General features: G+C 56.1%; 2 protein-coding genes across 4 annotated transcripts in view; one reads left to right on the forward strand and one right to left on the reverse strand.

Moving 5' to 3' along the window:
* On the reverse strand, positions 1-4,189 carry STING1 (stimulator of interferon response cGAMP interactor 1). 3 transcript variants are annotated; one of them, XM_072348667.1, is made up of 7 exons: positions 4,172-4,189; positions 1,807-2,051; positions 1,523-1,697; positions 1,226-1,334; positions 863-1,101; positions 366-552; positions 1-282 (listed from the first exon to the last, which is right to left on the reverse strand). In XM_072348667.1, the coding sequence occupies exons 2-7, from the start codon at positions 2,049-2,051 to the stop codon at positions 110-112; spliced, it is 1,128 nt and encodes a 375-aa protein (XP_072204768.1). In that variant the 5' UTR covers positions 4,172-4,189; the 3' UTR covers positions 1-109. The 3 variants fall into 3 exon arrangements, with proteins under 3 accessions (XP_072204768.1, XP_072204766.1, XP_072204767.1); XM_072348665.1 differs by lacking the exon at positions 4,172-4,189 and adding an exon at positions 2,239-2,483; XM_072348666.1 differs by lacking the exon at positions 4,172-4,189 and adding an exon at positions 2,239-2,370 and having other exon boundaries at positions 1,807-2,079.
* UBE2D2 (ubiquitin conjugating enzyme E2 D2) overlaps positions 3,906-16,503 on the forward strand; it is a 24,927-nt gene continuing 12,329 nt past the window's right edge. The window contains exons 1-5 of the mRNA XM_072348670.1: positions 3,906-4,045; positions 11,832-11,895; positions 15,432-15,463; positions 15,551-15,628; positions 15,717-15,822. Of these exons, the coding sequence (XP_072204771.1) occupies positions 4,022-4,045; positions 11,832-11,895; positions 15,432-15,463; positions 15,551-15,628; positions 15,717-15,822 (304 nt within the window). The 5' untranslated portion in view covers positions 3,906-4,021. The remainder of the gene's footprint in view (positions 4,046-11,831; positions 11,896-15,431; positions 15,464-15,550; positions 15,629-15,716; positions 15,823-16,503) is intronic.

Here is a 16,503-nt window from a genome sequence, read left to right on the forward strand (position 1 = left end):
CAGGAAACACCGCACATTCATGTATGCACACGAGAAACATGCAGTGCTAAGAGGCGCTCACGGGGCTGCAGGCGGCCGCTCCGGGGGCAGCTGCGGTGCGGGGCCGCGCTCAGGGCCGGTCACTGCGCAGCGGCTGCGGCAGGTCGGAGGAGCTGACCTGCAGGCTGAGCTCCAGGGAGCCCACGGGCTGCTCCTCCTGCACCAGGTACTCCTCGCGCTGCTGCTGCTGCAGGTGCCAGAGGATCAGCCCGGACAAGAAGTGGCTCTCGGCCTCCGCCGGTTCTGGAAGGAGAGACAAAGCCGTGCTCGTGTCCGCACCGAGGTGGGGCTCCGAGCGAGGCTCAGTGCGGACCGGCCGCGCTCACCCTCGTATGCGACGAGGCGGTACGTCCCCGCGCACTCCCTGGAGCTGCCCAGGATGTCCCGCAGCGTCCTGTAGAACAGCCGGGTCTGCTCCAGCCGCTGCTCCCTGCTGAGGGCTGCGCACTCATCCTGCGACATGGCGCACAACGTCTGCAGCGGGGACGCGAACTCCAGCACACAGGGCCGGGGCTGTGGGGAGATCGGCGTGGGGAGGAAGGGCAGCACCTGCTGGGGCCCCATGCTGCCGCCCAGAGCTGCTGTGCCCCATCTCTGGAGGTGCCCCATCTCTGGAGGTGCCCCGTGCCACCTGGGCAGCCCGAGCTGGGGGGGGCTGCTGGCCCGTGGTGGGGCTGGGGGGCTGTAAGGGCCTGTCCCACCCAACCGTGCTGGGGCTCTATGGGTCGAGCAGTGCAGCTCTGCCTTGCCTCCATCCCCAGCCATACAGCAGGACCTGTAGCTGGGGACACCTCACCCACCTGGGGATGTTGCCCCAGCATACCTTGTTGTCCTTATCTCTGATCATATACAGGCTGTGTTTGTAGACCCTCCTTTTGATGCCTGCACGGGTCAGGGTGGTCTCGGGGAGGTCTGCCACGTACTGGATGTTGCTGTCAGCCTTCTCCACGTCATCCCAGATGTCACAGTTCAGTGGGACCAGGATGTGGAGCTTCCAGGTGTCTCGGTGTGCCCGCAGAATGGGGTTGGTCCTGCTGATCTCTTCCATGCTCTCCTTCAGGCCTGGAGGGAGAGTGGGGTTAGAGCAGAGAGCAGCGCTGGGGTCTGCTCCTCGCTGTGGAAGTGCGAGGGCTGCAGAAGCCATTTCCATCTGTAGCCATGGGAGTGCAGGGGAAAAGCTGCATACGTGGCAGAACTATTTTCAGGTAGCCCACGTAGTAGGACCAGGCGAGGCCGTGAGCAATGTTCTTCTTGGAGCTCTCGGTCAGCTCCGACACCTCCACCGCCGAGAGCTTCTGCGAGGGGAAAAGGAAAGAAAAACTGGCAGCAGGGCTGAGGGGAAAGAGAGCAATGCCCCTGCCAGCACCCAGAGCGGTGGCCCTGCAGGTGGGAGGGCAGGGCAGGGTGTGATCGGGCCCCTCCCAGCAGCACCCTGCAGATATGGAGCCACGTGGCTGAACATCACTGCTGAGCATCCCCTTACCTGCAGCCCGAGGGCAAGGACCAGCAGCTGGCACAGGCAGGTGAGGGCGAGGCGGGGACTGTGCCCGTTGTCCTCCTGCAGGTCCAGGTAGGCTGAGCAGCCAACAAGGAGCAGGGCCAGCTGCCAGCGTGGAGGGAAGCAGGCACACAGAACCTGCCACAGGCTGCCACGGTGCCTGGGTGGGCGAGGGACAAGAGGTGGGCGAGGGACAAGAGGTGGGATGGCAGCTGAGCTGGAGGGGCCAGGCAGGAGTCAGAGGCAGGGAGTGGATCTCCGCCGCTCACCTGGAGTGCAGGTGGAAGATCTCCTCGGCCAGAGAGCAGCAGCCCTTGAGCAGCGCCCCGAGCTGCAGGGCCGCCAGCTGGGTGCAGGCGCGGTGTGCGATGGACGGCAGCGGCTCGTCGGTCAGGAGCAGCAGCAGGATGCACACAGCCAGCAGCGCACACGCCGCCTGCCGCGCCCGCCCTGCGCGGGGCTCGGGGATGAGCAGGGAGCCGGGGCTGCTCCTGGTCGACGGCTCCTGGGGCATCTGCGAGCAGGAAGGGGGGCGGCAGCAGCTGGGACCCCCGAGATCCACATCAGCACGGCAGAGTGCGGGTGCGCACCCCAAAGCTCGCAAGCACAGCCCACACCCCGCATGCCCCAAAGGGCCGGCAAATCAGCGCCTCGCCGGCCGCTCCGCTGCCCTGCTACTGCCAGCCCTGCTCTGCACTCACCGAGATGCAGCTGTGATGCTCGGCGCTGCCTGGGATGTCTGCGCTGCGGGCAGTGGGCGTAGCAGCGCTCAGCGAGCACAGCCGCGGCCTCCACTTCCTCTGGATGCTACTGCTGTGCGCAGCAGCTCGCAGCGCAGGGAGAGGGCAGAGCTGCACGGCTGCCAAGCGAGGAACGAAATGAAAACGAAAGCTGCTCTGGCAGCTGTAGGTGGCGAGGCAAGGCGTGGAGCCTGCCATGCTGGGCGCCCGGGGTGTCCCTGGCTCCAGGAATTGTACCGTCCTGGGCAGCTCCGGGTTACATCATGCGGGAATTGATGGCTCTGGAAAACCCCAGCATCCCTGCCAGCTCACAAAGGCGCCGCGCTGGGTCAGAATGAGGGAGGAAATGAAAGCAAGTTTTTGCTTAGAGCGGGTTTTGAGAGCGAGCAGAACTTCGGCACAAATGGATTCCTGCAGTGAGGCTGAGTCGCAGCATTCCTAATGCTGCCATTGGGGAAGCCTGGGGCTCTGCCCACGGGCACGGCTGGAACCTTCACCTGCTTTGCTCACACACCTGGGCACTGCAGCAGCCCGGGCTCATGGTGGGGGCAGGGAGCTGTGCGCCTCCCAGCACCAACGCTGCCCACAACAGGCGGATACCTGCTGCTGCACGCGGGGCTGCTCCCCGCTCCTGCTCCCAGCTGTGCCGCTCTGCTGCTGGTTCGATCCCCTCACCCTGTTCCTGCCCCCCTCGCTTTTGCTTCCAGGCCGTGCCCCGTGCCCCGTGCCTGCAGTCTGTGCCCGCTGTCTGTGCCCGCTGTCTGCGCACACCGGGTGCTCCCGCTGCCTTAGGGCCTTGCTGGCCACGTGCCGCACCACCCGCTCAGGAGCTCCTCACTTCCTTTGTGACACCGAGGCTCCCTCCCCGGTTGCGCCCATTCGGTAACAGACCCAGCTGCAATTATCTGCCCCCTTTCGATGCCCTTTAAGCCCACGGCAGCAGATCCCCATGTATGTGCTGTTCGGAGCCGTCCCGCTCTGTGGCCGCATGGTGGCGGGTTACAAGGGGCGCAGCGCTGCTCCTGCAGGACAGCAGCACCCCGCACTGCGCAGCCGCGGCTGCTCCACGTGACTCCCAGCCGCGGGGCTGACACGGAACCGCCCTGAACTCCTTCCTGCCGCAACTACCGCGAGACCTTCCCGTCTCGCGAGGCGTTCTGCGTCACGCGAGGCTTTCGCTCCTCGCGACACCGTGTCGTCACGCGCGGCGCCGCGGTATCCCTCCGCGCTGTTCCCCTCCCCCTTCTGGAGAGTTCTGTGCGTGCGCGGCACGACAAATAGTCCCCGCCCGCCCCTCCCGCTCTCGCCCCGCGCTGCTCCGCGACCCCCCGGCCCGGCTCCGGCCCTCCCCCCCCCCGCGCCGTTCCCTCCCGTCTCCTCCCGCTTCGCTCCGGGCGGTGGCGGCGCTGCGGCGGGCAGGGCGCGGCGGAGCGATACGCGGCAGGGGGCGGCCCGGAGCGGCATAAAGCGGCGGCGGAGGGAGCGGCGCGTCCCGGCAGCAGCGAGCGGAGCGGCCGCCCCGGGGAGCAGCGCCAGGCCGCGCCGGGCCCCTCGCCGAACCGCCGCCATCTGGGGCCCCCCCCTTCCCTTCCCCCCCTCGTCTCCTCCCCTCCCCCTTCTCCTCCTCCCCCCGCGCCGCCACCTCCGCGCCGCTTCTCCTCCTCCTCCTCCTCCTCCCCTCCCCCGCGGAAAGTAGTCCCCGCGGCCGCCCCCTCCCCGCGCCCCTCCTGGCTCCGCGCACACAATGGCGCTGAAGAGAATCCACAAGGTAAGGCCGCGCCGAGCACCGACCGCGGGGCGCCGCCTCGGGCCGGGCCGGCGGGGTGAGGCGGGGGCAGGACGCGGGGGCACGGCCCGGCCGCTCGGCCCGGCGCTGCACCGGGAGGCGCTGTACCGGAGGTGCCGAACCGGGAGGCGCTGTACCGGGAGATGCTGCCCCGCGGCCTCCGCGCCCCTCGCTCCCTTCCCCCCCCCAAACCACCACCGCGCCTCGGCCGCAACGTGGCCCCGGGGAGCCCCGGGGGGCCGCCAGGGGGCGTGGGGCCGCGGCCTGCAGGACTCCGGGGTTGCCGGAGGGGAGCGGAGGAGGCCCGGCGCTGCGGGGGCCGGAGCGGCGCGGGCAGGTCTTAACCGGGAAGCAGAGGCCTGCGCTCGGGGGCGGCGTGCGGCCGAGCCGGGTGCGGCCTCTGCGCTTCCTTGGGGCTGCCGGGCCGCGTCCCGGCCCCGCTCCGGTCCCGCTCTGCTCTCCAGCGGCAGACGGATCGGAGGCCGTGCTGCAGATCCTGGAGCTCGGCGGGCCCTGCCGCTCAGCGTCGGAGCTGAGGAGAGCGATGGGCCGTGTGTGCCGTGGGATGGGCCGGCCCTGCAAGGGAAGGTTCCGTGTAATTTTAGTTACTGGGAGCCGCACGGTAACGGGTTACATAAGCAAGCGGTGCTCCAGATCAGTATCAGTCAGATCCAACGCTTTCAGTCTCTTAATGTGGCAATACTTAACGCAGCATGGAAGCTGATCGAGGCCGCTTCCCCAGTTCTGGAAGCCTCTGGTGCTGGGGCTGGAGGGCACTGTTGGTTTGGAGCAGCACCGGGAGTGCCCAGATGGGGATGTGAGTGCGGGGCGTGGGGACCTGGGCAGTGTAGGGCTGCGGGGGTGGTGAGCTTCTTCAGGGCCGCCTGGGAGACCAGCAGAACTTCCTTTAAGCAGCGCTTGCTTTGCTTGCTGTTCACGGTCAGTGCTTCAGCAATAGAAACGGAACGTGCTGTCCCTCGGTGAGCGTTGGTTGGTTGTGGGTGGGCTGTTTGTGCTGCTCCTCGGAGGTGAAGAACCTGAGGCAGGATGGGCTGCATTGGGTTGTAGGGCCCTCACAAGTGGGGAAGCAGTGAGAAGTGGTGCCTGGAGCTCAGCAAAGCGCTGAGCAGTGCAGTAGAAATGGTGCTGCGGTGGGGCTGCAAGCAAAAAGCTCCAGTCAGGGCCGTGGTGGGATACCCAGCTGTTTGTGGGTGCTCTGAGAGTTAGCTGGAGGCAGGCTGCAGGTGGAGGAGTGCTGTGGTGCCTCGCTCAGCTGCCTACCGGTGTCTGTTTGCACCTCAGCTGTGCTGAGCTACAAGGGAGCTCCCATCCCACCTTCTGTTGTGCTGCAGGAGCTGCAGCAGTGACGGTCCTGTCCTGATCAGTGGCTCCATCCTCTGCTGTTGCACCTGGTGACAGGAACAAAAGGCTGCAGAGTGTGGATTAAGTGGAACTAATCCCAGTAGGCTCGTGTACAAAGAAGCAATGGTAAGAAAAGCTGCTGCTTAGGCATTTTTGGAGGATACTCTCGATACACCACTGTGTGTCTGCATCTTGCCACTGGTGTTTGTGCTTGGTGCTTTGGATTTTGTTCCCTACCGCAGGCCGTGTGTGAGGCTTTCTCCAGAGCTCTTGGACAACACAGGGATGAGAACTTCAGGAATGAGCAGCAAATCCCAGGAGCAAACAAACCTTCGATGCCCTGTAGCTGCTGTTGCACGAAGCAGAGTCTGGCACGCTGAGCCCCCCTGGGCTGGAGGCAGGGCAGAGCCCAGAGCTGTCTGCCATCCCATCAGAAGTCTTACTGTCAGCCTGGAGCTGCTGCCAGCTGTGGGGCTGACAGGCTGTCGGGGCCTGGAGCTGCTGTGCCGGCTCTGCAGCTGTTCTCAGAGCAGATGCTGCTGGGGGGATCCCCCCTGGGGGAGCTGCTATCAGGTTGCTGCTTGTGGTGCTCCTGCAGCGCTCTTAATTCTCCCGAGGTGTGGACTGGCCCTTGCATTGTACAAGAAAGGAGCTCCAGGTTTTAGAGCTGTTTTGGTTTGGGCAGACTGGGATGCATGCAGTCACAGTGGCCAGAGTAGCCACGAAGTGTGGGAGTAGCAGTTTGCTTTAACATGTAGCTGATCACTGTTATCTCTTAGAAGGAATGCCACGTGAAGGCATACGGAGCGAGGGAAGAGCTAGTGCTGGAAGACCATAACAAATGATCAGGACTTCAGTCACAGCGTTTGGGGTTCAGCCACATCCCTACCCCTGTAACCGAGCGAGCAGAGCTCTGCCTGGAGTGCGACAGCAAGGGGAAGGTGAACTTTGTCCACAGTGGAGCTGCTTGGTGTGGGCCCTGCAGTGGGGAAGCAGCGGAATGAGGAGCTGTGCTGGGGATGCCGGCTTACTACCTGTCTGTGGGCCCCTGTGCTATAAAGCACACAGCTGATGGGTGTCTGTAGCAATGCTGCTGTTGGTGGGTGGTTGTGTTGGGGTTCCTGGGTAACTGAGCAGCGCTGAGTTGTGTGCACGCTGCCTCTGAACTTCTCTGCCCGTGCTGAGAGTTGGGCCTAGCAGCAGCCCATGGGTGCAGCGCGGTGCTTCCTCTGGAGCTGCTCGCTGTGTTTGGAGCGATGCAGCCCAGCGGGTGCTGCTCGGGCTCCTGCCTGGTGCCTGGGCTGTGCTGCATTGCCAGGAGGAAGCGATGTGCTGCTTTGGTGTTCTGGCTTTGAACAAAGATGAAAGGCGACTGATGGTTGCAGCAGAGCTGGTTCATGGCGCGTACCCTGCCCGGCTCTGTGTGTTTCATTAAGATCGGCTTTTCTTACGCTGCTGAACTGCTCGCCTTCTCATGTGCACGTGTTGTTAGAAGTTGAGAAGGTCAGCGGATCTGAGCCGTTCTGTGCCCTGGGAAGGCAGACTCTGTAAAAGGAGAAGGATTAAAATCCTTCTGAAGATGAAGATGTATCTGTTGTTGGGAAGAAGCACCCTTAGAATGCGAGATGTTTTGGGATTGCGGTCTTGTGGACCAGAAGTGCCTTCGGAACCCACATAGGACGCTGGAGCCTGTGTGAGTGCTGCCTTGACAAACTGCCTGAGCCCTGTGCTTCACAGCCTGCCCTGTGTGCTGCCCTCTGTCAGCTGAGCCAGGAGCTGTGCTGTAGGGCCGGGTGGTGGGGCCTTGCTGCCCGTTCCCACCTGTGCAGGTTGCAGGCAGTGCTATTGATTGGTCTCTGGCCCTGTTATGTATCGCTTGGTGATGATCTATTGCAAAGTGCCAGGAAATCGTGGTTCAATGGCTCCGAGTTCCTTTCTGGTGAGTTAAGTCGCAGTTCTGTGGCACGGTCCCAGGCTGCCTGTCACTGAGGGATTTGGGGGCTTCAGGCAAAGATTCTTGCTGAAGACAGATTAAAAGCTTATTTTGCTGTCAGGTTGCTGCTGCTGTAAGTGAAAATAAGGCTTACAATCAAGCTAATGATGTGGTCTCTGAGTCAATTAGAGCTTCTGAAAGCAGCTCAAACTGCTGGAGTGAGGAGGAAGGACCACGGCTTTGCATAATCTTTGGCTGCTTGGAGTCCCATCTGATGGGGTTTGGGGAGCTGCCCCAGGACAGCGGCTCTCCTCTCCCACAGCTGGCTTCTTGCTGCTGCTTGTTCTGCTGCAGTCTGTGAAAGCACAGCATCCTTAAACCCAGCCTTGTCTCCTGGCCAGGCCCTCCCTGCCATGCAGCAGATGGGCAGCGTGGGGCTCATTGTCTGGCCAAGTGAACTCCTGCATCTGCAACCAACGTCTCTGGAGTTTACAAATAAACGAATTAAAGCTTGGAACTTGTGCAAGGTTAAACTTGGAGCGCTGCTGTTCTTGAGAACTCCTTGTGCTGCTCGTGGAGCCCCAGTTCAGCTGCACTCAAAATGCTGGGGCCAGCTGCTGGGAAATGCAATGTTGGGGGCAGGGTGGCAGGTGGTGGCAGGGCTGAGCAGGGCTGCGGGCTCAATGCTGTGCCCCCGGCTCAATGCTGTGCCCCCTCCTCACTGCCGCGGGTGCTTCCCGTGCCTTTGCTGGTGCAGTGAGGCAGTCTGGCTTACGCACTGTGCCTTCTCTAAATGCTGTTCTGGAGTGCTGTGTGGGGCTGTGCTTTCTGTTGGGAACCCGAGCACAAGTAGAGCTGCTTTTGGAGCTGAAGTGTTGGTTTCTTGTGCGAGACCTGTAGCTTTACAAGGAGCTTTACAACTTCCCAGATGGAGTTTCTTACCACTCGCTCTTTGGGCAAGGTGCTCGAACTTTGCAGTGTGCTGTGCATTCAGTTCCTTTTGCTGTGGGGCTCATTAAAACTTCTAAGTGAGATGTGGGTGCTGGTACAATCCTCAGCAGTGGGCCTGACTCTGGGGACCTTCCCTGTGGTAGGTAGCCCTGCTGCTTGCTGTCCCGCTGCTCTTGGACTCAGTCTCCTGGGAGCCAAAAACCTCAGCTGGAACTTGCCTGAAGGCTGCCCAATGGTTTGCTTTTGCATTCCTGGAGCAAAGCCTTCTGCACCAGAAACTCGACCGATAACCAGCTGCAGCTTCCTCTGGGTGCTGGTTTAATAGCAGTGCTCTCAAGACCTGGTCAGTGACCAAGGAGCCTTTCTGGGACAGAGGGAGAATGTGGCAGGCCGTGCAGGTTGGGGTCTGCTAGGTGGTGGTGTCAGGCGTGTAGGTGGTAGCAAGCTGCAGTGGAATTCTCTGCGTATGAGAAGTTAGTTTCATGCAGACACCAGGGTAATTAGCTCAGAGTTAAGCCAGTGTTTCTTCTGTCCCTCTGTAGCATCTGGAAACCAAGCCCTGCGTGGGCTGGGGGTGCTAGCTGTACCTTGGGAACCTCATGGAGAGCTTTTGAAAGGCAAGGTAACCTTCTGGATGGATGCAGAAGCCTGGCCTTGTGCTGCAGCAGTGCTTTGTGCATGGACAGGTGTAGCTGCATGTAACTGTCGTTCCTGTTTTTAAGCTCAGTCCTGCAAGTCTGCGACTAGTAGAAGGCTGGCTGGTGTGCAGGCAGCTTGGAGATATAGGTATGTTAAGTGTGATATCTGTGCCCTGCCAGGAAGCCCTGTGCTGTGGAAATGCACCAGTGAGATGGATGGCAGAGCAAGTGCAGCCTCAGCAAGCAGGCAGGGACAGCCAGCTGTGAGTGCAGCTGACGTGTGTGAGGGAGGGGGTGACACCCAGGGGAACTGAGCAGGCTGGGGAGATGGCCTCATGTGACCCTTCTGAGGTTGATCCAGGCCAAATGCAGGGTGCTGCTCTTGGATGGGGGCTGTTCTGTGTCCCAGGCTGAGTGCTGATGGCCTGAGCAGCCCTGCAGGGAGGGGGTGGTGGGTGGAGAGCAGTGAGGCAGCGATGTGCTGTCAGCCCAGAAGGCAGCTGTGTCCGGGGCTGCAGCAGGGTGAAGAAGGGGGCTGTCCTGTTTTATGAGCCCTTCCCCAGCAGTGTTGAGACGCACTTAGTGATGTGCTGCAGCTAGAGCTCATGCACCAGAGATGTCCTGTGGATGTCCAGCCTTTCCACTGTTGTTTTGGTTGCCCTACAGCAGGTGCAGGGCTTTGTGTTGCAGGAGCTGAATGTAAAAGTTGTTTCAAAGCTTCTGTAAGTGCAAGGAGCCGGTGCATCACTTAGACAGGCCTTTCAGTCTGTGCTGCTGCAACCCGTGAGATTGTAAAGCAGAACCTGAACTGCTGCCTGCAGTGGGAGCTGCACCAGTGACCCCCACAGTGTGAGCATCTACCCGGTCACTTCTCTGCAGTGGGATCCTGCACACAGATTTGAAAGCTAAAGTATCCCTTCTGCCTGGAACTCAGCATTGAGAAGGAGAGAGTACACTGCTGACAAAGGCTGCTCCTGCTGGCTGAGCTTTGAGTGCCCTGCCTGCCGTGGGCCACGTACGTGAGGTGCTGTGTTGGTGCTGCTGTGAGGCAGCTCTGCCAGCTGCACCATCAGTTTCCCAGTGCTGGTGGAGGAGATGTGCTGGGCTCTGAAATGCAGGCACTGGGAGCTTGTGGTCTTACATGGCACAGGTGTGCTCTTGCAGTGGTGTTCCTTCCCAGTGTGGCCTTGTTGCGTTGTATGATGCACAATGGGAGCGAAGAGGTTGCCAGCTGATGCAGAGGAGAGGCTTAGGTGGTTTTACTAATGGATGTGTTTGGAGTTCTGAGCAGTGTGACATTAAATTGCCTTCTCCAGGAGATTGGGGTCAATGGCGTTCGGAAGTTACTGTGCTCCACACGGTTATTGCAGGCTGTTAGAGGAATGAGCTCTGCTCCTGAATTTTTACTTCTAAGTTCTTATGTCTGTACTTGCTGTGAGTGTATGCAGGGAGAGAGCGAGAGCTGCTCCGCTCTTTGTGGCTGTGTGGTGAGGAACATGTGCCTGTCAGGTGAGCAGGAAGGCACAGAGCTGACTGCCAGCTGCTGCCGGGCTTCCTGCCACTGGAGCGGAGCTCAGGGCACTGCTCTGATGGGGGCTGTTTCTAAGGCCGCCTCTGACTGCTGTTGCAGTGCACACACTGCTGTAGGATGAAGCAGAGCTCTGTAGCTTGGGTTGGAAGTTGATGTGTTTAATGTTCTGGACTTAGAACAGGTGTGCAGTGGGTGGTGTAAAGTGTGATGATGGGGAATTAGTGCTTTACAGATCTCTTTGCTGGCTCATGTTTCAGGCAGCGAGGAAGAAGGGAATCCTCACAGGGCTAAAATTGACTGCTCTGAACTGACTTGTGACTCTGAAGGGCTTCCCTCTTATTTAATGGAGGCACTTGGAGGTGCTGTCTGCCTTCAGGTGTGCTGTAGCTGCTGCAGCAGGTGCTGCATGCTCAGTGCCTGTTTCAGCCCAAGTCCACAGGGAGTTGGGATCCCCCTGCTCAGGTTGGTGCTGTGGGAGCTCAGCTGGCCCTGCCTCCTGGAGGCTTCCATCTGGGCTGGGGAGGCAGTGCTGGCGGTTGCTGGTAGCCCTCGTGGGCTGTGCAGTGAATAGCTGTGTGCGCAGCAGGCTGGGGGGTTTGACGTGTTTCCTGGGTGCTACATTCATGATAGTGGCCTGGTTCTTGTATTTAGCTTTTAGACTGAGCTAGCATGGAAACAAGGTTTAGAGCCAGCACGCTCCTTTTTCACAGCTGTGCAGGGCAGCTCAGTGGCTGAGCCCGGGGCAACACAAACGGGTTGGATTTGGGGATTTTATTCCACTTGTGGGTGCTGTTGAGTACCTGCTTCCTGAGCAGCCTGCAGGTGTGAGCAGCGGGTACGTGTGGGCTCTGGGCCCAGCGGAAGGTTGGGGTAGTTTGGCTCATGTCATGCAGCCACACATTGAAGTTTGTAAGGGGGTTGCTTCAGAGTGAGGCTTGACTGACAAAGTTACTTGAGAAGTGTGGGTTTGTTTGTGCACTTGAGCTAGTTACCAAAGGCCTGCTGCTCTGGTGTCTGACAAAGCAGCAGGGTGAGGGAAGTTCTGCATTAAGTGGAAGGGCTGTGGTGGAGCAGCCTGGGAGCTGTTACAGGGCAGGAAGGAGGAGGGCCGGCAGCAGTTGTGGGCTTGAAGCTGCCCTGGCTCTGTGGCCTGGACGTGGTGTGATTCAGGAGTGACTCCGTGTCCTGGGGTGGTGGTACCGTTCTGTGGCCTCACCTCCCTGAAGGATGAAGCTGATGAGCAGTACTCCCATGCAGGAGTAATTGCCCGAGTGCTACCAGCAGCTTTTATAGCAGTAACATGATTGGTGTTGAAATCAAATGAAACATCTGCTCTGTTTTTTGTTTTTCTAGGAGTTGAATGATCTGGCACGTGATCCTCCAGCACAGTGTTCAGCAGGGCCTGTTGGTGATGACAGTAAGTATGCCACTATCAGTGTGCACTTGTGGTCCCTGTTTTCCTTCTAAAACAGGACAGCTAGTTCCTCCATAAGCAGAACTTGTCTGTGCCCTCGGTTGGTTGTACTGGAGACTGTTCCCCATGTCAGACTGAGGCTTGTTGCTGTCTGGTAATACCATCCCTGTGGATCACTTGAGATCTGTGCCCGTTTCATGGGGCAGCTCCCTTTCCTCTCCCAGAGCTCTGGCATTCTTGTACCAGCATTTGCAGGCAGTGAGTTTCAGTCGTGCCCTGGCCCAACCAGTGAGCAGCCTCCTACAGCTGTCTGAACTTGTTTGGTACCTAAATTATATATAGTGTAGTCACGTGGGCCTGTGGAAGTAAAGCAATCTGCTCCTAATGCTGGATGGTGGTACATCAAGGTCACAGTTAACTGTGTTTTACACAGGACTTAAAGCAACCACTGCCTGTCCTAAAAAGGTAACGTACAGTCTTTGAAGGTAGCAAGGTGAAATGTGAGTGGAAGGAAAACTAATGAGAATTAGAAAGGATTTTTAGATTCTAAGATACAGGAACACTTGAAAAAGCTGTTTGTTTTTAATTGGTTTGTGCTTTGCACTACAGAGTGTGTCAGTATAAGGACTGAAAAACAAGTTGAAACCTTTAGGCAGGACTTAATCTGACGCTCCTTGAGGACTTCTGAGTGTGCAAAACTGGGATGTAAAGGTCTTGTTGTATGACAGCTTTGTCACTGGATTTGTATGTGGGTGCTTAGCTATGAGATGAAGTGCAAGGAGAGGATCCTTAAGTTGCTTGGTACAGTATGCTGAAAGCCTGTTCTGATCAGTGAGTTCTGCCAGGTTGCCTGGAGGGAGTAGTGTGCTGGGAAGGAATAGCTGGGGCTGCCCTGTTGGCCCAGGCTCCAGCTGCTCTGTGTTCTGGTACATGTGTGACCTGGGCATCTTTTTTGCCATGTGTTGAAGCTCAAAGAGCTCAGTGGAAGAAGAATGCTATTCTTTGAAGCCTTCCTCTGCATTTCTTTTCTCTGTGGTAAGATCTCCTATCTTGCTCACCTATTTTTTCCCAGAGGAGGGCAAGATGTGTTGTGTGATTTAGTAGGTTTTCATTTGGGTCTTACTGTAATTCTGGGTCATGTTCCCCAGGCAGCTGCGATCACCTGTGAATAGCGTAACCTGATTGTTGGTCCCTGCTGCAGCCACTGATTGGTGTTGGGTTGTTTTTTTGTGTGAAGACTGAAGTGATTCCACAGGTTGCTCCGTCCTTCCTGTGCTCACATTTCTCACTTCTTGCTCAAGTGCAACTTTTCTTTGTAACGACGTTAAGCGTTTGGTCCTGGTTGAGATGGTCGAGGTCAGTGAGGTGCCTGCAGTGACAGGAACACTTGTAAGGCCGCCTCTTGCTTTGTAGCTTTATGACCTGCCCTGGGGGAAATGCAGGTACTTGCAGTATGAACTGAATGCATGAGTATTTAAAGCATAAGATGCCTGTGATATGAGCAATGTGTTGCTGCTTTTGTAGTGGCTCTGCCATACCGAAGAGGCTGCATAAGAACAGTTCAGCTGTTACGGAGGTGCTCACTAAGCAGCATGCTTCCAGCTGTGCAGCAGCATCTCTGACGGGGCTGCTGCTCAGTGTAGCATCCAAGCTTGTAGGAGTAAGGAATGTTTAAGAAGGGAGGCCTCCATCTGTGCTGAGAGCTCCTAAGCTTGGGTGTTCTTTTGATGAGAGATTCTGATCGGTTGTAGCCGTTAAACTCTTTTGAGCTGTTTGGAAGTTCTGCCGTGTACAGAAACTTGCATTTGTGAGTCTGGGACCAGGTTAAAAAAGAGCCCTTCACCAAAGAATGGAAAGGCTGATTACTTTTTGTGTGGAGGCATTGCTGTGCGGCAGTGCCTTCGAGCAAGTGGAAGCTGTACCTCTTGCAGAGGGGATTTAGCCGTACTCACAGACTTGCTGTTACTCTGAATGGTGTTTCTAAGGAGCTGGCAGGTGTGTGGGAGGCGTTCAGCAGGAGCAGAGCCCATCCGAGGACTTTCTTCCCACTAACCGACAAGTTTGACTTGTGCCATAATGAACTACTTTGTTTCGGAAGTGTGTCAAAGACGATCTGGGGTTGTGTGGGGGAGGTGGAAACGTGAGCTGCTCTGTGTGGTTGAGGGCACTTCAGAGCTTCCTTGATTCGGCAGTAATACTCAGGTCTTTATGTCACCTTTCTAGTAGATCCCTGAGCATCTTGCACTGCTGGGAGCTCACCCTCTGGGTGTAACTGAATACCAGTGACAGCAGGAAGGTGCCTTTCTTACAGTGCTCCCTGTGCTCTAGGCCTGCCTGGGGTGCCTTGTTCAAGTTAACATCCAGTATTTATATATATTCCAGCACAGCTGTAGTCAGTCCTAACCCGCATCTACTGATGCATGTGAAAATCTGTGTGGTTCTTTAGCTCCTCATTGGCTTTTTGCCACCCCCCCCTCCAGTTACCAGCAGCGGACTTGCTTGGAGCTGTCTGAACCTTTGAAGATTGGTGAATGTTGCATTTGAAGGCAAGAGGCTACACTGTAGCTACACTGTAGCTTTTCGATGCTAGCTGCTGTCAGCAGCTGTAATACTTTTTGTTACAGAACGTAACAAAACAACGTCCTGGCGGAGGAGAATTCCCACAATATCCGAGAAATAACTTTTTAAGCTGGTGTGCCAAGAACCTTGGGGTGGTAGGAGGAAGCAAGAACCCTGAAGTACATACTGGGAACTTTATTGCAGGTTAACAGCACTGATTATTTTCCTTATGTTCTGCAGCATAAAGATGTTCTTCACGAGCCTTCTGTATTACCAGATTAAGATGTTCTCTTGGACAGATGCATATGAGTGAGACTTAATTTTTTTCCATTTAACCTAAAGTATTCTGGCACACTGGTCTCAGGTGTTTAGCAGACTCGTTCTTATGTTCTTCTATGACTTGTGTTACTTTCTGTTGCTTTAATGAAATTTTCCTGCTTCTGTGGAGGCTGAAGTTGGGTGTTCGGTCAGGACACTGCTGTCTGTAGGTGAGCTCCTCACACATGGTATACACAAGGCTTAGGCCTACCCTTTGTTCAGTTAAGGAGCCACACAGGAGAGATCCTGTTGAGGAAAGGGATGAACTTGCGCTGTGCCTTTGCTGTAACTCACTCTGAAAGGGCTGTACAGCTGTTGGAAGCTGGGCTTTGATTCAGGTGGACTTTCATTGGAAACTACAGAATTAAATGCTCAAACTTGTTGGGTCTGGAGCGATGAGTAAACTCTGTTTTTATCACGATGGGATTTCTTTCAGGGTGCAGCACAGGGATGCTACCACAGCAATTGCAGAAAGAGTGCACCAAATGTCCATGAAATATAGAGTACTTCACCCTGTCTCTGTTCAGCCTTTCAGCCGGTGTCCTTGCAGTTCTTCAGAAGGTTTTGTTTTTAAAATGGACTTCTCTGTACTGCTTTCTCTTGACGTTAAGTATTCATTACTCGAGCTTCTCCAAACCAAAGTAAATCTCTCTCTTTTTCAGTGTTCCATTGGCAAGCTACAATAATGGGACCAGTAAGTATGAAAGAATTGATGTTCATAGTTCCTATGACCAGCCTTCTTGTAAAAACTCGAACTGCAACGATTCCTTTTCATTAACAGAATGACAGTCCCTATCAAGGTGGAGTATTTTTCTTGACAATTCACTTCCCAACAGATTATCCCTTCAAACCACCTAAGGTAAGTGCCTCGTGCCATAGATCTATTCATTACCATGTGCTGGAATGTACATTTTTGAGCCTACACTGAAATTTTCCTTCTTCTACAGGTTGCATTTACAACAAGAATCTATCATCCAAATATTAACAGTAATGGCAGCATTTGTCTTGATATTCTACGATCACAGTGGTCCCCAGCACTAACTATTTCAAAAGGTACCTCCAATGCTCGCTTCATTTTACTCTGCTGTAATGAATCACTGACCTGGGTTTAGAATGTAGGAAAATTAAGTAAAATGCTGCACTCTTAGTATTAACTGCTCCTTCAGTCCCGTGGCCCCGTGTGTAGCTTGTAACTTGTAGCTTGTGTAGCTTGTATTCTTCACAAGCCCTGGATCATCCAGTTTCTTTGACCCTGGGGAGGCTGTTTGGATTTGCTCAGAGATGCAGTAAGTCTTACTGAATTATGTACTTAGTCCTGGCTGTTCTGTGCAGGAAGCTGTAACTTAGGAAAACATTTGAACTTAAAAACATGTTTGTGACAAAAGAAGATTCCAGTGTTGAAACTGTGCGCAAAGTAAAATATGCAGGAAAATGGCAGTGGCCTTTTAAAAAAGGGCAATAAAAACATGGGAGCAGAGCTGGAAAGGCAAAGCAGTATCTTGTCTCTTGATGGAAGTGAACCTGCTGTTGCACAAAGCTGAAGGTCTTTACTGCAACTTGGAAACTGAAGAGTGTCAGTAAAGAGCACAACTGTGTGCTTGTTGTAGCTTTATGAATGCTTTCAGTAGGGCACACACTGCTGTTGGAAGTACTGAGGTAGTATTAACATGTACAACGTAATCAAAATGTAATCAGAATTCTACAGCTGCAGAGCGTGTAGTGTGGCATGATATG

This window comes from Excalfactoria chinensis, chromosome 13 (assembly GCF_039878825.1).
Source record: "Excalfactoria chinensis isolate bCotChi1 chromosome 13, bCotChi1.hap2, whole genome shotgun sequence".
Classification (NCBI taxonomy): domain Eukaryota; kingdom Metazoa; phylum Chordata; class Aves; order Galliformes; family Phasianidae; genus Excalfactoria; species Excalfactoria chinensis.